Genomic DNA, 20,075 nt, shown 5'->3' with positions numbered 1-20,075 from the left:
CCCCCTTACATCAATTCTCTTCATCAGAGTGCCCCTTACATCAATTGTTGTCATCAGGGTGCCCCCTTACATCAATTGTTGTCATCAGAGTGCCCCCTTACATCAATTGTCTTCATCAGAGTGCCCCCTTACATCTATTGCCTTCATCAGAGTGTCCCCTTACATCTGTTTTCTTCATCAGTGTGCCCCTTTACATCAATTGTCTTCATTAGAGTACCCCCTTACATCAATTATCTTCATTAGAGTACCCCCTTACATCAATTATCTTCATCAGAGTGCCCCCTTACATCAATTGTCTTCATCAGAGTGCCCCCTTACATCAATTGTCTTCATCAGAGTGCCCCTTTACATCAATTGTCTTCATCAGAGTGCCCCTTTACATCTATTGTCTTCATCAGAGTGCCCCCTTACATCAATTTTCTTCATCAGAGTGCCCCCTTACATCTATTGTCTTCATCAGAGTGCCCCCTTACATATATGGTCTTCATCAGAGTGCCCCCTTACATCAATTGTCTTCATCAGAGTGCCCCTTTACATCAATTGTCTTCATCAGAGTGCCCCTTTACATCTATTGTCTTCATCAGAGTGCCCCCTTACATCAATTGTCTTCATCAGAGTGCCCCCTTACATCTATTGTCTTCATCAATGTGCCCCCTTACATCTATGGTCTTCATCAGAGTGCCCCCTTACATCTATTGTCTTCATCAGAGTGCCCCCTTACATCAATTGTCTTCATCAGAGTGCCCCCTTACATCAATTGTCTTCATCAGAGTGCCCCCTTACATCAATTGTCTTCATCAGAGTGCCCCCTTACATCAATTGTCTTCATCAGAGTGCCCCCTTACATCTATGGTCTTCATCAGAGTGCCCCCTTACATCAATTGTCTTCATCAGACTGGTGAGTGTAATCTCTAAGACCTGGGGAGGCACGACTAAAATTTTGACCCAAATACAGTGCGGGGTCGCACATTTTATCTGCACCGCACAGGAATGCCTAATGGCACCTCTATGCCATCTTCTCAGAAACATGGATGTTTTCACCGCCACCAAGGCATCACACGGTTTGGTGCGGCTTCATTTTAAACATCTTTAAGTATTTGTTGCTGCTGACTTTTAATGAAAATGAAAGGACTGAAGTTCCTCTTTAAGCACCAGAGCACCAGTATCCCACCCCCATCCCCCCACACCCTCATAAAGAATACAATAGAATAGAATGCCATCTTTCGAAATTCCATTTTCGAAAGGAATAAAAGAGAATGGAGAATAAATTAATAGATTCTAATAGAATAGAATAAAAAAAGAAAAGAATAGACAGAAGAAAAAAATAGACTATAGGTGTTTTTCCGAAATTTTAATTTAAAAAAGAATTGAATAAAATCGAATAGAAAAGAATAGAATGAAGCACAATAGAATATAAAAGAATAGAATAGATTAGAAAAAATAGAATCAAATAAAATATAATACAGCCTTCTTTCGAAATTCGAATTTCGAAGAGATTAACATAAAATAAAATAGAATATAGCCGTCTTTTGAAAGTTAATTTTCGATTTTTGAAAAAAAATAGAATAAATGGAATAGAAAATATAAGAATAGCATGGAAAGAAAAGGAATCAAATAGAATTCAATAGAAAAGAATAAAAGAATAGAATAGAAAAAAATGGAATACAGCTGTCTTCTGAAATTTTAATTTTGAAAAGAATTGAATAAAATAGAATAGAAATTAATAGAATAAAGCAATATAGAATAGAATATTAAAGAATAGAATAGACTAGAAAAAATAGAATAGAAAAGAGTAGAATAGAATAAACTAGAAAAATAGAATAGCACAGATTAGAATAAAATAAAATATAATATAGCTGTCTTTCAAATTTCAAAGAGAATAAAATAAAATAAAAAAGAATAGTTTTTTGAAATTCGATTTTTTAATTTGGAAAAATAGAATACAAAAAAGAGAAAATAATAGAAGAGAACAGAAAATAAAATAATAGAATACAATAGAAAAAATAGAATAGAAAAAAAAAAGAGTATAGCTGTCTTCAAATAGAATTGAATAGAATAAAGAATACAAGAATAGAATAGGAAAAAATAAAATATAGCTGTCTTCTGAAATTCGAATTTCGAAAAGAATTGAATAAAATAGAATAGAAATGAATAGAATAAAGCAGTATAGAATAGAATAAAAAAATAATAGAATAGACTAGAGAAAATAGAATAGAATATTAAAGTATAAAATAGATTATAAAAAAATAGCATAGACTAGAAAAAATAGAATAGAACAGAATAGAATAAAATAAAATAATATATAGCTGTCTTTCAAATTTCAAAGAGAATAAAATAAAATAAAAAAGAATATAGCCGTCTTTTGAAATTCGATTTTTGAATTTGGAAAAGAATAGAATAAAATAGAATACAAAAAAAGAGAAAATAATAGAAGAGAACAGAAAATAAAATAATAGAATACAATAGAAAAAATAGAATAGAAAAGAGTATAGCCGTCTTCCGAAATCTGAATTTCAGATTTAAAATATAATGGAATCAACTATTCTTCACGATGAATTCAGATAAAAATTATAGAATACTTCAAAAAAATTGGAAAAAAAGTGAATCCGGTCAAAAAAGTGAATAATTTAAATGAAACGAGTAACTTAACGACTTTTGCTTTTGTCTGCATTTTGTAACCGAAGGGAACAGAAAACTAAACCCATCACCTCAGTGTCTTCCAATAGCCACAGAGAATGCCTGCCGGTACAGACGATGACAAAAGAGAGTACCAGCCAATGGTGTCATCCGATGGTGTCAGACTCACCCATAGAGTAACTCTTCTTTCCTTGACTCCTCCAGATGAGTTTCACGGATATCAGTCTCTCCGAGCGTGACACGGATGGAGCCACCGCCATGCACTTTTCCGCCAGTAGGGGTCATGCCAAGGTCCTGAGCTGGCTCCTCCTCCATGGAGGGGAAATGAGCACTGACAAGTTCGGGGGGACCCCTCTGCACGACGCCGCAGAGAATGGAGAACTGGAGGTAATTTTTTTTTATCATTATTTTTCCAAAATTTGTACCTTTCATTATGTAATGTCCACGTAGCTGAACACAAGAAACCTGCAAACCATCCATGATCATATGGGTAAAAGCAGCATCTCCTGCAATAGAGATTTCAGTTTTGGTGTGATACTCCCCAAGGGTAAAAACAGCATCCCCTGCAATAGGAACTTCACTTTTGGTGTGATACTCCCCAAGGGTAAAAGCAGCAACCCCTGCAATAGGAACTTCACTTTTGGTGTGATGCTCGCCAAGGGTAAAAGCAGCATCCCCTACAATAGGAATTTCAGTTTTGGTGTGATGCTCCCAAAAGGTTAAAGCAGCATCCCCTGCAATAGGAATTTCACTTTTGGTGTGATACTCCCCAAAGGTAAAAGCAGCATCTCCTGCAATAGAAATTTAACTTTTGGTGTGATACTCCCCAAAGGTAAAAGCAGCATCCCCTACAATAGGAATTTCAGTTTTGGTGTGATGCTCCCCAAGGGTAAAAGCAGCATCCCCTACAATAGGAATTTCAGTTTTGGTGTGATGCTCCCCAAGGGTAAAAGCAGCATCCCCTGCAAAAGGAATTTCACTTTTGGTGTGATACTCCCCCCAAAGGTAAAAGCACCATCCCTGGCAACAGGAAATTTTGGTGTCATATTCCCCAAGGGTTAAAGCAGCATCACCTGCAATGTGAATTTCAGTTTTGGTGTGATACTCCCCCAAAGGTAAAAGCAGCATCCCTGGCAACACAATTTTACTTTTGGTATGATACTCCCCAAGGGTAAAAGCAGCATCCCCTGCAATAGAAATTTCATTTTTTTGTGATACTCCCCAAGGTTAAAGTGGTATTAAACTCAAAAACAAACATTTATTATATTGCAATCGTGATGGTTGCATTAGTTTTCTTTTTTAGACTTTATTGCCTTTATTTTCACGGGATGATGTAGCCTGTAAGTCTGTTATTTTTCAACAGAACAAGCTCTCCGGTAGCAGTTAGAGAGTTGAGACAAACCATTTACCACTGACGGGTGCTTGCAATGATCAGTTTTTATTTATGTAAAACCTATACCTCAAATTGAAAAAAAAAACAACTGTTTCTTGTAACTGATTATAAAGTGGGAGATGGAGTCTGTATTGGATTTAAATCTGCTGGTCCATCTAACACTCCCCTCCCCCTAGACTGAGAATGCTGCTATCCTAATGTGCCCCCTGTGCTCCTTCAACCAGAGTGGGGGCACTCTAATACAGGAGGTGTGGTACTGGCCAGATCACCAGGTGAAAACAGAGGGGGAGAAGCCTAAAATAGAAAACTAATGCAGCCACCACATCTAATGATTGGTAAGCTGCAATGTATGACATTTTTTGTTTTGGGTTTAATACCGCTTTAAATACTTCTAAAGGGATGCAGACCCTGCCGCTTTTCTCATCAGAACACTGAAAGTGCACCAGGTGATTAAAATGAGTCAGACCCTCCCATTCAGAATCAGTGCGCACAGGACATGGGGATACAAACAGATACAGTTGCAAGAAAAAGTATGTGAACCCCTTGGGATTACGTGGAGTTTTGCATGAATTGGGCATAAAATGTGCTCTGAACGTCATCTAAGTCACAACAATAGAAGAACACAGTCTGCTGAACATAATACTACACAAACATTAGATGTTGCCATGGTTTAATTGTACATAACATGTAAACATTCACAGTGCATGGAGGAAAAAGTATGTGAACCTTTGGACTTAATAACTGGTTGACCCTCCTTTGGCAGCAATAACCTCAACCAAACGTTTCCTGTAGTTGCAGATCAGACCTGCACAACGATCTGGAGTCATTTTGGACCACTCCTCTTCACAAAACTGTTTCAGTGTAGCAATATTCTTGGGATGTCTGGTGTGAATCGCTCTCTTAAGGTCATGCCACAGCATTTCAATGGGGTTGAGGTCAGGACTCTGACTGGGCCACTCCAGAAGGCGTATTCTGTGCTGTTGCAGCCATTGTTTTGTTGAATGACTTGTATGCTTTGGGTCATTGTCCTGTTGCATCACCCATCCTCTGCGGAGCTTCAGTTGGCGGACAGATGGTCGTACGTTTTCCTGCAAAATGTCTTGATAAACTCTGGAATTCATTTTCCCATCAATGACAACAATCCGTCCAGGCCCTGAGGCAGCAAAGCAGCCCCAAACCATGATGCTCCCTCCGCCATGTTTCACAGTGGGGATGAGGTTTTGATGTTGGTGTGCTGTGCCTTTTTTTCTCCACACATAGTGTTGTGTGTTCTTCCCAAACAACTCAATCTTGGTTTCATCTGTCCACAGTATATTTTGCCAGTAGTGATGTGGAACATCCAGGTGCTCTTTTGCAAACTTCAAACGTGCTGCAATCTTCTTTTTGGACAGCAATGGCTTCCTCCGTGGTGTCCTCCCATGTACTCCATTCTTGTTTAATGTTTTCCTTATTGTAGGTGTGTCAACAAAAATGTTAGCATGTGCCAGAGATTTCTGTAGGTCTTTAGCTGACACTCTGGGATTCTTCTTTACCTCATGCAGCATTCTGCGCTGTGCTCTTGCAGTCATTTTTACAGGACGACCACGCCTAGGGAGAGTAGCAACAGTGCTAAACTTTCTCCATTTGTAGACAGTCTGTCTTACCGTGGACACATGAACATCAAGGCTCAAGGAGATACTTTGTAACCCTTTCCAGCTTCATGCAAGTCAACAATTCTTGATGGTAGGTCTTCTGAGAGCTCTTTTCTGCGAGGCATGGTTCACACCAGACAGTGCTTCTTGAAACCAGTAAACCCAAAACAGGTGTCAGCAACACATCCAATATCATCACACTGATTGGAGTCAAGGTTGGCTCACTTCCAGCTCCAATTAGCTCTGGGAGAAGTCATTAAGCTAGGGCAGGGGTGGTCAAACTGCGGCTCTCCAGCTGTTGTGGAACTACATTTCCCATGAGGCATTGCAACATCACAAATCTGACAGTTACAGCTAGGCATGATGGAACTTGTAGTCCTGCAACAGCTGGAGAGCCGCAGTTTGCCCACCCCTGAGCTAGGGCCTCACATACTTTTTCCTCCCTGCACTGTGAATGTTTACATGTTATGTGCAATTAAACCATGGCAACATCTAATGTTTGTGTAGTATTATGTTCAGCAGACTGTGCTCTTCTATTGTTGTGACTTAGATGACGTTCAGAGCACCTTTTATGCCCAATTCATGCAAAACTCCACGGAATCCCAAGGGGGGGGGTTCACATACTTTTTCTTGCAACTGTATATGTGATTCTGCATTTCCGGGTAGGGGACCGCCCCCTACCCACGCCGCCGATTGCGGCCCCAGGTGTAAATCACCAGGTCCCGGCTGGTGATTACCTGCCGGCGCCCGGTGATTACCGGCGATCACCGACAGGAGGAGGGCTGGGTGCATCATTTGGGTGCAGCGTTGCATGACTGCACAATTGTCAGTTAAAGTAAGGCAGCGCCGTAACGCAAAAAAATGGCCTGGTCAGGAAGGGGGGGGGGGGAATCCTCTGGAGGGCGATGGGTTAAGGGAATCTCTTGGGGACCCCCCAGGTCCGCATGGGAAGATTTCTCCTCTATTACTTTAATGGGGACACCCCAAATTTGGGATTTTCCTTTAATTTCACTTTTCAATGATAATGGGGGGGGGATCTATATACAATGAGGGGGGATCTGTATGCAATGGGGGGGAATCTATATACAATAGGGGGGAATCTATATACAATAGGGGGGATCTATATACAATAGGGGGGAATCTATATACAATGGGGGGAGGGGAATCTATATGCAATGGAGGGGGGGATCTATATACAATAGGGGGGATCTATATACAATAGAGGGGGGATCTATATACAATAGGGGGGAATCTATATACAATGGGGGGTGATCAATATACAATAGGGGGGAATCTATATACAATGGGGGGGAATCTATATACAATAGGGGGGGAATCTATATACAATGGGGGGGAATCTATATACAATAGGGGGGGAATCTATATACAATAGGGGGGGGTCTATATACAAAAGGGGGGAATCTATATACAATGGGAATCTATATACAATGGGGGGGAATCTATATACAATGGGGGGAATCTATATACAATAGGAGGGAATCTATATACAATGGGGGGGAATCTATATACAATGGGGGGAATCTATATACAATAGGAGGGAATCTATATACAATGGGGGGATCTATATACAATAGGGGGGAATCTATATACGATGGGGGGATCTATATACAATAGGGGGGAATCTATATACAATAGGAGGGAATCTATATACAATGGGGGGATCTATATACAATAGGGGGGAATCTATATACGATGGGGGGATCTATATACAATAGGGGGGAATCTATATACGATGGGGGGATCTATATACAAAAGGGGGGAATCTATATACAATAGAGGAGGGAATCTATATACAATGGGGGGGAATCTATATACAATAGGGGGGAATCTATATACAATGGGGGGGGATCTATATACAAAAGGGGGGAATCTATATACAATGGGGATCTAAATACAATAGAGGAGGGAATCTATATACAATGGGGGGGAATCTATATACAATAGGGGGGAATCTATATACAATGGGGGGGGGATCTATATACAATGGGGGGATCTATATACAAAAGGGGGGAATCTATATACAATAGGAGGGAATCTATATACAATGGGGGGATCTATATACAATAGGGGGGAATCTATATACGATGGGGGGATCTATATACAATAGGGGGGAATCTATATACGATGGGGGGATCTATATACAAAAGGGGGGAATCTATATACAATAGAGGAGGGAATCTATATACAATGGGGGGGAATCTATATACAATAGGGGGGAATCTATATACAATGGGGGGGGGATCTATATACAATGGGGGGATCTATATACAAAAGGGGGGATCTATATACAATGGGGATCTAAATACAATAGGGGGGGAATCTATATACAATAGGGGGGAATCTATATACAATGGGGGGGAATCTATATACAATAGGGGGGAATCTATATACAATAGGGGGGGAATCTATATACAATGGGGGGATCTATATACAAAAGGGGGGATCTATATACAATGGGGATCTAAATACAATAGGGGGGAATCTATATTCAATGGGGGGGAATCTATATTCAATGGGGGGATCTATATACAATAGGGGGGGGAATCTTCCTAATGGGCACAGACAGCAATAAAAACCTGACAGGGGGTCTAACACCTCACCACTCCATCCAATACTGAAAAATAGGTGTTTCCTTTAGTTATACTTCACGTTAGCTGCTGGTAAATGTGGGAGGGGCCCGCAGGAGTCATGGAGGGGTTCCCCGAAAAGCGTATTTGATGTGCCCCCTGGCCAGGCAGTACAGTCAGCACCCTCATTGTGTGTTTTGTTGCAGTGCTGTCAGATCCTGGTGGTGAATGGAGTGAAGCTGAGCATCAAGGACAATGACGGGTACACCGCCGCCGACCTCGCCGAGTACAACGGACACATGCAGTGCGCAAAGTATCTCCGGACGGTGGAAAATATGGTAAAGGTTTTTACTGATTCGGGGTCCCCTCCACACCTGAGATGGCGAAGTGTTTGGGGGGCCATTCAGGAATGTCCGCTCTGCTTACCGTAAGGCCTTTATTCACACAGCCTAGAAAACCAGAAAGTGTTACTAAACAGTACAATCAGTCTGTAGATGCAGGAAAGCATGCTTGTTATACTCACTGTGGAACCTAAGGGGGTAATCCTCTGCATTGTGTGAAAAGGCTGTTTGATCCTGTCTTCTCTGATCCTCCCCTTCTTCCAGTGTTTCCTAAATATCTCCAAATAGACCAGAGTCTGGGAGGGGGGGGGGGGCAAGCTGCGCATGCTTAGTTTGCTGTGTATTGCTAGAAGGGTGTTGTTTTTTTTTTTCTTGGTAGAGTGCATGTGATCAGCACAGGGCCAATCGGCACTGTTCAGACAGAGGTCAGGGGTCCTGCATCCTCCTACAGCAGAATGAAAACTCCTCCTACAACCAGTGCACTGCTGGACACTGATAGAAGTCAATAGACTGCTATATAATGCTGATGAGAAAAAGTATTTAGCAGTTTATATTATCTAAAATAATTGTTTTTCCATGTTCTGTGTACTGTCGGAGACCAGATATAGTGAATGCAGGGTCTGGGGAGAGCGGATATAGTGAATGCGGGGTCCAGGGAGAGCGAATATAGTGAATGCGGGGTCCGGGGAGAGCGGATATAGTGAATGCGGGGTCCGGGGAGAGCAGATATAGTGAATGCAGGGTCCGGGGAGAGCAGATATAGTGAATGCGGGGTCCGGGGAGAGCGGATACAGTGAATGCGGGGTCCGGGGAGAGAGGATATAGTGAATGCAGGGTCCGGGGAGAGTGGATATAGTGAATGCAGGGTCCGGGGAGAGCAGATATAGTGAATGCGGGGTCCGGGGAGAGCGGATACAGTGAATGCAGGGTCCAGGGAGAGCGGATATAGTGAATTTGGGGTCCGGGGAGAGCGGATATAGTGAATGCGGGGTCCGGGGAGAGCGGATATTGTGAATGCGGGGTCCGGGGAGAGCGGATACAGTGAATGCGGGGAGAGGGGATATAGTGAATGTGGGGTCCGGGGAGAGCGGATATAGTGAATGCAGGGTCCGGGGAGAGCGGATATAGTGAATGCAGGGTCCGGGGAGAGCGGATTAAGTGAATGCGGGGTCCGGGGAGAGCGGATATAGTGAATGCCGGGTCCGGGGAGAGCGGATATAGTGAATGCGGGGTCCGGGGAGAGCGGATATAGTGAATGCAGGGTCCGGGGAGAGCGGATATAGTGAATGTGGGGTCTGGGGAGAGGAGATACAGTGAATGCGGGGTCCGGGGAGAGCGGATATAGTGAATGCAGGGTCCGGGGAGAGCGGATATAGTGAATGCGGGGTCCGGGGAGAGCGGATACTGTGAATGCAGGGTCTGGGGAAAGCAGATATAGTGAATGCGGGGTCCGGGGAGAGCAGATATAGTGAATGCGGGGTCCGGGGAGAGCGGATACTGTGAATGCGGGGTCCGGGGAGAGCGGATATAGTGAATGCGGGGTCCGGGGAGAGCGGATACAGTGAATGCAGGGTCCGGGGAGAGCGGATATAGTGAATGCAGGGTCCGGGGAGAGCGGATATAGTGAATGCGGGGTCCGGGGAGAGCGGATATAGTGAATGCAGGGTCCGGGGAGAGCGGATATTGTGAATGCGGGGTCTGGGGAGAGCGGATACAGTGAATGCGGGGTTCGGGGAGAGTGGATATAGTGAATGCCAGGTCCAGGGAGAGCAGATACAGTGAATGCGGGGAGAGGGGATATAGTGAATGTGGGGTCCGGGGAGAGCGGATATAGTGAATGCAGGGTCCGGGGAGAGCGGATATAGTGAATGCAGGGTCCGGGGAGAGCGGATATAGTGAATGCGGGGTCCGGGGAGAGCGGATATAGTGAATGCAAGGTCCGGGGAGAGCGGATATAGTGAATGCGGGGTCTGGGGAGAGGAGATACAGTGAATGCGGGGTCCGGGGAGAGCGGATATTGTGAATGCAGGGTCTGGGGAGAGCGGATACAGTGAATGCGGGGTCCGGGGAGAGCAGATATAGTGAATGCGGGGTCCGGGGAGAGCAGATATAGTGAAGGCGGGGTCCGGGGAGAGCGGATACAGTGAATGCGGGGTCCGGGGAGAGCAGATATAGGGAATGCAGGGTCCGGGGAGAGCGGATATAGTGAATGCGGGGTCCGGGGAGAGCGGATATAGTGAATGTGGGGTCCGGGGAGAGCAGATATAGTGAATGCGGGGTCCGGGGAGAGCGGATATAGTGAATGCGGGGTCCGGGGAGAGCGGATACAGTGAATGCAGGGTCCAGGGAGAGCGGATATAGTGAATGCGGGGTCCGGGGAGAGCGGATATAGTGAATGCGGGGTCCGGGGAGAGCGGATATTGTGAATGCGGGGTCCAGGGAGAGCAGATACAGTGAATGCGGGGAGAGGGGATATAGTGAATGTGGGGTCCGGGGAGAGCGGATATAGTGAATGCAGGGTCCGGGGAGAGCGGATATAGTGAATGCGGGGTCCGGGGAGAGCGGATATAGTGAATGCCGGGTCCGGGGAGAGCAGATATAGTGAATGCGGGGTCCGGGGAGAGCGGATATAGTGAATGCGGGGTCTGGGGAGAGGAGATACAGTGAATGCGGGGTCCGGGGAGAGCGGATATAGTGAATGCAGGGTCCGGGGAGAGCGGATATAGTGAATGCGGGGTCCGGGGAGAGCGGATACTGTGAATGCAGGGTCCGGGGAAAGCAGATATAGTGAATGCGGGGTCCGGGGAGAGCAGATATAGTGAATGCGGGGTCCGGGGAGAGCGGATACTGTGAATGCGGGGTCCGGGGAGAGCGGATATAGTGAATGCAGGGTCCGGGGAGAGTGGATACTGTGAATGCGGGGTCCGGGGAGAGCGGATACAGTGAATGCAGGGTCCGGGGAGAGCGGATATAGTGAATGCGGGGTCCGGGGAGAGCGGATATAGTGTATGCGGGGTCCAGGGAGAGCGGATATAGTGAATGCGGGGTCCGGGGAGAGCGGATATAGTGAATGCGGGGTCCGGGGAGAGCGGATATTGTGAATGCGGGGTCTGGGGAGAGCGGGTACAGTGAATGCGGGGTTCGGGGAGAGTGGATATAGTGAATGCCAGGTCCAGGGAGAGCGGATATAGTGAATGCCGTGTCCAGGGAGAGCAGATACAGTGAATGCGGGGAGAGGGGATATAGTGAATGTGGGGTCCGGGGAGAGCGGATATAGTGAATGCAGGGTCCGGGGAGAGCGGATATAGTGAATGCAAGGTCCGGGGAGAGCGGATATAGTGAATGCGGGGTCTGGGGAGAGGAGATACAGTGAATGCGGGGTCCGGGGAGAGCGGATATTGTGAATGCGGGGTCTGGGGAGAGCGGATACAGTGAATGCGGGGTCCGGGGAGAGCAGATATAGTGAAGGCGGGGTCCGGGGAGAGCGGATACAGTGAATGCGGGGTCCGGGGAGAGCAGATATAGGGAATGCAGGGTCCGGGGAGAGCGGATATAGTGAATGCGGGGTCCGGGGAGAGCGGATATAGTGAATGCGGGGTCCGGGGAGAGCGGATAAAGTGAATGCGGGGTCCGGGGAGAGCAGATATAGTGAATGCAGGGTCCAGGGAGAGCGGATATAGTGAATGCGGGGTCCGGGGAGAGCCGATATAGTGAATGCGGGGTCCGAGGAGAGCGGATATAGTGAATGCGGGGTCCGGGGAGAGCGGATATAGTGAATGCGGGGTCCGAGGAGAGCGGATATAGTGAATGCCAGGTCCAGGGAGAGCGGATATAGTGAATGCGGGGAGAGGGGATATAGTGAATGCGGGGTCCGGAGTTTAGGAACACTTTAAACTTTGACAATAAATGCGGGGTCCGGGGAGAGCGGATATAGTGAATGCAGGGTCCGGGGAGAGCGGATATAGTGAATGCAGGGTCCGGGGAGAGCGGATATAGTGAATGTAGGGTCCGGGGAGAGCGGATACAGTGAATGCGGGGTCCGGGGAGAGCAGATATAGTGAATGCGGGGTCCGGGGAGAGCGGATATAGTGAATGCGGGGTCCGGGGAGAGCAGATATAGTGAATGCAGGGTCCGAGTAGAGCGGATATAGTGAATGCGGGGTCCGGGGAGAGCGGATATAGTGAATGCAGGGTCCGGGGAGAGCGGATATTGTGAATGCGGGGTCCGGGGAGAGCGGATACAGTGAATGCGGGGTCCGGGGAGAGTGGATATAGTGAATGCCAGGTCCAGGGAGAGCGGATATAGTGAATGCCGGGTCCAGGGAGAACAGATACAGTGAATGTGGGGTCCGGGAAGAGTGGATATAGTGAATGCGAGGTCCGGGGAGAGCGGATATAGTGAATGCAGGGTCCGGGGAGAGCGGATATAGTGAATGCAGGGTCCGGGGAGAGCGGATACAGTGAATGCGGGGTCCGGGGAGAGCGGATATAGTGAATGCGGGGTCCGGGGAGAGCGGATATAGTGAATGCGGGGTCCGGGGAGAGCAGATATAGTGAATGCAGGGTCCGAGGAGAGCGGATATAGTGAATGCGGTGTCCGGGGAGAGCGGATATAGTGAATGCAGGGTCCGGGGAGAGCGGATACAGTGAATGCGGGGTCCGGGGAGAGTGGATATAGTGAATGCCAGGTCCAGGGAGAGCGGATATAGTGAATGCAGGGTCCGGGGAGAACAGATACAGTGAATGCGGGGAGAGGGGATATAGTGAATGCGAGGTCCGGGGAGAGCGGATATAGTGAATGCAGGGTCCGGGGAGAGCGGATATAGTGAATGCAGGGTCCGGGGAGAGCGGATATAGTGAATGCGGGGTCCGGGGAGAGCGGATATAGTGAATGCAAGGTCCGGGGAGAGCGGATATAGTGAATGCCGGGTCCAGGGAGAGCAGATGCAGTGAATGCGGGGAGAGCGGATATAGTGAATGCGGGGTCCGGGGAGAGCGGATATTGTGAATGCGGGGTCTGGGGAGAGCGGATACAGTGAATGCGGGGTCCGGGGAGAGTTGATATAGTGAATGCCAGGTCCAGGGAGAGCGGATATAGTGAATGCCGGGTCCAGGGAGAGCAGATACAGTGAATGTCGGGTCTGGGGAGAGCGGATATAGTGAATGCGGGGTCCGGGGAGAGCGGATATAGTGAATGCAGGGTCCAGGGAGAGCGGATATAGTGAATGCGGGGTCCGGGGAGAGCGGATATAGTGAATGCAGGGTCCGGGGAGAGCGGTTATAGTGAATGCGGGGTCCGGGGAGAGCGGATATAGTGAATGCAGGGTCTGGGGAGAGCGGATATAGTGAATGCAGGGTCCGGGGAGAGCGGATATAGTGAATGCGGGGTCCGGGGAGAGCGGATACAGTGAATGCGGGGTCCGGGGAGAGCGGATACAGTGAATGCGGGGTCCGGAGTTTAGGAACACTTTAAACTTTGACAATAAAACCTGGAAGCTGATTGGTTTCTATGCTGAGCTGCACCAGATTTTGCACTCGTCAGTTTTGGTAAATAACCTTCTCTATATTTTCTGAAAGCAGATCCCTGGAGAATAATATTGTAATAGTTGCAATTTGTTATGTCACAGGATATTAGAGCAACAGTTTATGAATACAGAGCTCCTCCCTCTCTCACCTCTGCTCCCAAACATGGGGTAGGGGGTGTTCTGTAGTAACAGGTACAAGTGCAATATAGGGTGACAAGATTTCTGGCAGGATCAGTAGGTTCTTTTTGCAGTTATCTTTTTCCAAACGTATTTTTAACAGACCAAAGGGGTGTAAAGAGAAGTTCATTTTTAGGGTTTACATACTTTAACCACTTGTCCACCAAGGTACGATTATAAACGCATTTCAACATGCAGCATATATAGATAGGATGGCCCTGTGCACAGTGGGACCCATATGGAAGAAAAATATATTAGAAATATATTCTAAAAATATTCTTCCGAAATATATTGCCATCTATTTGCTACAATTTTGGCCATATTCAATATATTTCAAAATATATTTCACTTAAAAAAAAAAAAATAATATATATATACTGCATGTCTTTGAAAATACAAATCTACATTTTTGGTAGCATTTACAAATGTTTTTAAAATTATGTTAAAAATGACTTTTTTATATGTTAAAAAAAATCTGAAGTGTATATTTTTAAAAAATATATTTTTAATAATATAGATTTTTTAAATATATTCTTCAGATTTTTTTTTTATTTTTACATCTTCCAGAAATGTAGATTTGTACTTTTAAAGACATACAGTATATTTGAAATTTATTTTTTGAAAATATTTTTCGTATATTTTGTAATATTTGTAATATTTTGTAATATTTTCAATAATATCTATATATATATATCTATATATATATATATATATATATATATATATATATGTGTGTGTGTATATGTATACATATATATATATATTTATTAAAATATATTTTGAAAAAAAAAAAAAATATATATATATATATATATATATATATATATATACACACAGGGGTGGACTGATAACTCATGGGGCCCCTGGGCAATAGGGGATCATGGGGCCCCTGTGTCCTTGCCCAAACTCAAAAAAGCCTATGAAAAAGGTACCAGGGGTATCTCATGGGGCCCCCACTGACCCCGTGCCCTCGGGCGGTGCCCGAGTTTCCAAATGGTCAGTTCGCCCCTATATATATATATATATATATATATATATATATATATACTGCATGCTGAAATGCGTTTTTATTACAAAATATATGAAAAATATTTTTACAAATACATTTCAAATATACTGTATGTCTTTGAAAATACAAATCTACATTTTTGGAAGCATTTACAAATGTTTGTAAAACTATATGTTAAAAATGACTTTTTTATATGCTAAAAAAAATCTGAAGTGTATATTTTGAAAAAAATATATATTTAATAATGTATATTTTTAAATATATTCTTCAGATTTTTTTTTATTTTTACATCTTCCAGAAATGTAGATTTGTACTTTTAAAGACATACAGTATATTTGAAATTTATTTTTTGAAAATATTTTTCGTATATTTTGTAATATTTGTAATATTTTCAATAATACCAACATGCATTTTATATATATATATTTATATATATATATATATATATATATATATATGTGTGTGTGTATGTGTGTATATATATATATAAATATATATATGTGTGTGTATATGTATACATATGTGTATATATATAATATATATATATATATATATTTATTGAAATATATTTTGAAATATATTGAATATGGCCAAAATTGTAGCATTTCAAATATATGGCAATATATTTGGGAAGAATATTTTTAAAATATATTTCAGAAATATGTGCACAGGGCCATCCTAAAGGCAGCGCAGTGCAAAGCCCATTCCCTTCTGATGTATCCAATCAACTTGAGTGCTGGCAGAAGTATACGACAGTCTGGTGAAGAGGTTCTCTGGGCATAGCGACCTGGGTCCTCAACGTGATCAAATTCGATCTGATTTCCACAGCGATAGCTCGCCCGGCTGATACAGTTACTATTTTGTACAGGATCCTGCCAGTCGATGGGAAGTAATGAGCTCTAATCCTTGTATTGCGAATAGAATGGAAAGTAAATTAGTCCCAAGACTCTGCTCAGCAGTGGAAATGTTCAGGTCTACACAGAACGATTGTCTGCAGACGCCGCTACTTTATTATAACAATTATTTATGGCCGCGGAAAAGGGAGTGATGCAACATATCTGAGCTGTCTTGCAACGATTTGGGTTGTGGCTTTAGGGGAACTATAATGTTTTCGGGTCGATCTTTTTTATAAAAATATTTAGCAAAGCTTATATAATTCTAAACTGGCACTTTTTTTAAAAAATATTCATATAAATTCCTATTTTATGAATAAATATTTAATACAGAGTGCAGGCATGAGGTAGGATCCGTGGGACGTCGTGTATTTTCTCATGAGAGAACACAACAGAAACAATTTTCCTTCAGGCTCTCTCTCTCTGATTGAATCTCTGTATGGTCTACCTGAACAAAGCAAGCAGAAAAAGGGGGCACACATGGCTGTCCAGCCGCAGAGTGTCCCTTCCGGTTTTTTAGTGAGCCCAGGAGGAACAGGGGCAATGTCCAGCCCTGATGCAGGCAGCCTATCAAAGTCTATGGTGAGCTGCGGCTATACAGAGCTGAACACTGTACCAAGTCAGGTACTGTTCTTGGATGCGAAGACCTGGCTCCCAATTGGTGCTCCAATTCATACCAAACATGGTCAGTAGGGTTAGGATTCGAACTGTGTGCTGGGCACTCAAGCTCCTACACACCAAGCTGGTCAAACCATGTCTTTATGGAGATGTTGGCTGAGAAGACCTTGCTCAGTCCAATTCATTCCAAAGTTGTTCAGCAGGGTTGAGGTGGACGTTGCTGGAACTGAAAAGTAACCTTTCCAAGAGACAAGGCTGGAAGTGAAGGCGAAGGCTAGAACCCTGATCATCCAAAAGAACATTTGTGAGGTCAGGCATGATGTTGGACCTTTAGACTTGGCAGGCGTGATGCTTGATCTTTAGAGTTGGCTCACAACGGCCTTTCTAGTTCATCCCCAAGGTGTTCAGTAGGTTTCAAACCAAGGATCTGTGCAGGACACTCAAGTTCCTACACACCAAAATGGTCAAACCATGCCTTTATGGAGATGTTGGCTGAGAAGACCTGGCTCAGTCCAATTCATTTTAAAGTTGTTCAGCAGGGTTGAGGTTGAAGTTGCTGGAACTGAAAAGTAACCTTTTCAAGAGACAAGGCTGGAAGTGAAGGGGAAGGCTAGAACCATGATCATCCAAAAGAACATTTGTGAGGTCAGGCATGATGTTGAATCTTTAGACTTGGCTCACAACGGCCTTTCTAGTTCATCCCCAAGGTGTTCAGTAGGTTTGTGGACCGAGGATCTGTGCAGGACACTCAAGTTCCTGCACATCAAACTGGTCAAGCCATGTCTCTATGGAGCTGGCTTTGTACATGGTTATGCTGGAACAGAAAATGATCTTTCTGAGACCATTGCCACAACACTGGAAGTACAGTTGAAGTTTAGAACCATTTGTGAGGTCAGTTACTGATGTTGGATGAAAATCCAATTCATCCCAAAGGTGTTCAGTGGGGTCGAGGTCAGGGTTCTGTGCAGGACACGAGTTCCTCCACACCAAACTGGTCAAACCATGTCTTTATAAAGCTGGCTTTGTGCAGTTATGTTGGAACTGAAAAGGACCCTTCCAAGACTGTTACCACCATGCTGGGGAAGACTAGAACCCCCGTCTTCTCAAAAAGCATTTGTGAGGTCATGTACTGATGTTGCATGAGAAGATCTGGCTCACAGATGGCATTTCAGTTCAACCCAAAAGATGTTCAGTTAGGATTGAGGTCAGGGCACTGTGAAAGGACACTCGAGTTTCTCCACCCAAACTGGTCAAACCATATTTTTTTGGAGCTGGTTTTGTACACAGTCATGCTGGAACAGAAAAAACCTTTCCAAGACTGTTACCACAACACTGGACATGCAGGGGAAGCCTAGAACTCTGGTCATCCAAAAGAAGAGCACAACTGTCTACAACGTCTTTGTATGATGTAGCTGAGCTGGCTTTGTACCAGGGGTGGACTGACCAGTCGAGCACTCGGGTACTGCCTGAGGGCCCGGGGTCAGTAGGGGGCCCCATGAAATGCCCCTGGTACCTTTTTTTATAGGATTTTTTGGGTGTGCTTTGAGTGTGGGCAAGGACACAGGGGCCTCATGATCCCCTATTGCCCGGGGCCCCATGAGTTGTCAGCCCACCCCTGCTCCAGTGCCAGCAGCTTTGGTTGCATTCAAATTGGAAATTGCCAGTCCTCCAATTTGAATACACCTAGATGCAGTTTAGCTGTCTAGTGCCCTCATTCACCCATCTGAATGAGGTCTTATACCTTCATTCTCCATATTTCTATTCCTTCCCCTCCCTGCTACACTTTTATTCTTCTACCTTTTTCTCCTGTAACTTCCATTTCTTCGTTCCTCCTCTAGGCAAGGATGAGGCACCCACAGCCCTATCCCCCACCCCTCTGCCCTTAGGCTCCTGGGATACACATCAAACATCTCAGGGGGCTTCAGGACAGTATCTCACACAAATTGCATGCACACACCTCAACGGGTGATTAGGAAGTGGCATCTGGCTCTTGAATCCAAGATGGCGGCATAAGAAAAGAAACGCTACAAAGGCTTTGAGAGCCAGGAAGATAGCACTAGACTTCATGAATGGGTAAGTGCGTGTTTTTTAAAAAAAGTCAGCAGGCACAGTACTTGATCCCTTATTGCCCGGGGGCCCCATGAGCTGTCAGTCCACCCCCGCTTTGTACACAGTTGCACAGTCAATCCGTTGCCATAAGACTGGAAGAGCACAATTGTTTAAAACGTCTTTATATACTGAAGTATTATCAGTACCCTTCATGGGATACACCTGACCTCAATCATTTGGAGGGATGTCCACATACTTTCCGTCATATAGTTGGCATGATGGTCAGGTGTCCACAAGTCTGTGGCCATTCAATGTATTCTTTGAGCGCATTACAATTATAGGTAACTTTTCCAATTATGAACTTTATATCAAACACACAAACAGGAGAGAAGAGCGCACAGGATCTGGTGTGATACCCCTTAATTTATGATAAAAACTAGATACAAATGTACTCACAAGAAAAAAGGAATTAGAGCTTATCAATCATACACTATATTGGCAAAGGTATCGGGCCGCCGGACTTTCCACACACATGACCTTTAATGGCCTTCCAGTCTTAGTCCGTAGGGTTCAATATTGAGTTGGCCCCGCCCTTTCCACGCACATGACCTTCAATGGCCTTCCAGTCTTAGTCCGTAGGGTTCAACATTGAGTTGGCCCCGCCCTTTCCACACACATGACCTTTAATGGCCTCCCAGTCTTAGTCCGTAGGGTTCAATATTGAATTGGCCCCGCCCTTTGCAGCTATAACAGCTTCAACTCTTCTGGGAAGGCCGTCCACAAGGTTTAGGAGGGTGTCTATGGGAAGGTTGGACCATTCTTCCAGAAGCACATTTGTCAGGTCAGGCACTGATGTCGGGGGAGGAGGCCTGGCTCGCAGTCTCCGCTCTAATTCATCCCAAAGGTGTTCTATGGGGTTGAGGTCAGGACTCTGTGCAGGACAGTCAAGTTCCTCCACCCCAAACTGGCTCCTCCATGTCTTTATGGACCTTGCTTTGTGCACTGGTGTGTAGTCATGTTGGAACAGGAAGGGGCCATCCCCAAACTCCTCCCACAAAGTTTGGAGCATGAAATTGTTCAAAATGTCTTGATATGCTGATGTCTTAAGAGTTTCCTTCGCTGGAACTAGAAGGCTAAGCCCAACCCCTGAAAAACAACCCCACACCATAATCCCCCCTCCACAAAACTTTACACTTGGCACAATGCAGTCAGGT

General features: G+C 44.8%; 1 protein-coding gene across 1 annotated transcript in view; it reads left to right on the top strand.

The window, feature by feature from the left end:
• Nucleotides 1-20,075, top strand: part of LOC149428542 (espin-like) — a gene marked incomplete at its 3' end in the record, with an annotated part of 99,152 nt that overhangs the window by 30,016 nt on the left and 49,061 nt on the right. The window contains exons 4-5 of the mRNA XM_089667284.1: nucleotides 2,842-3,024; nucleotides 8,456-8,587. Coding sequence (XP_089523410.1) covers nucleotides 2,842-3,024; nucleotides 8,456-8,587 — 315 coding nt within the window. The remainder of the gene's footprint in view (nucleotides 1-2,841; nucleotides 3,025-8,455; nucleotides 8,588-20,075) is intronic.

Source organism: Staurois parvus, unplaced genomic scaffold (assembly GCF_062004578.1).
Source record: "Staurois parvus isolate SC_StPar_1 unplaced genomic scaffold, SC_StPar_1.0 ptg003147l, whole genome shotgun sequence".
Lineage (NCBI taxonomy): Eukaryota > Metazoa > Chordata > Amphibia > Anura > Ranidae > Staurois > Staurois parvus.
This window is presented reverse-complemented; position numbering and strand designations above follow the sequence as displayed.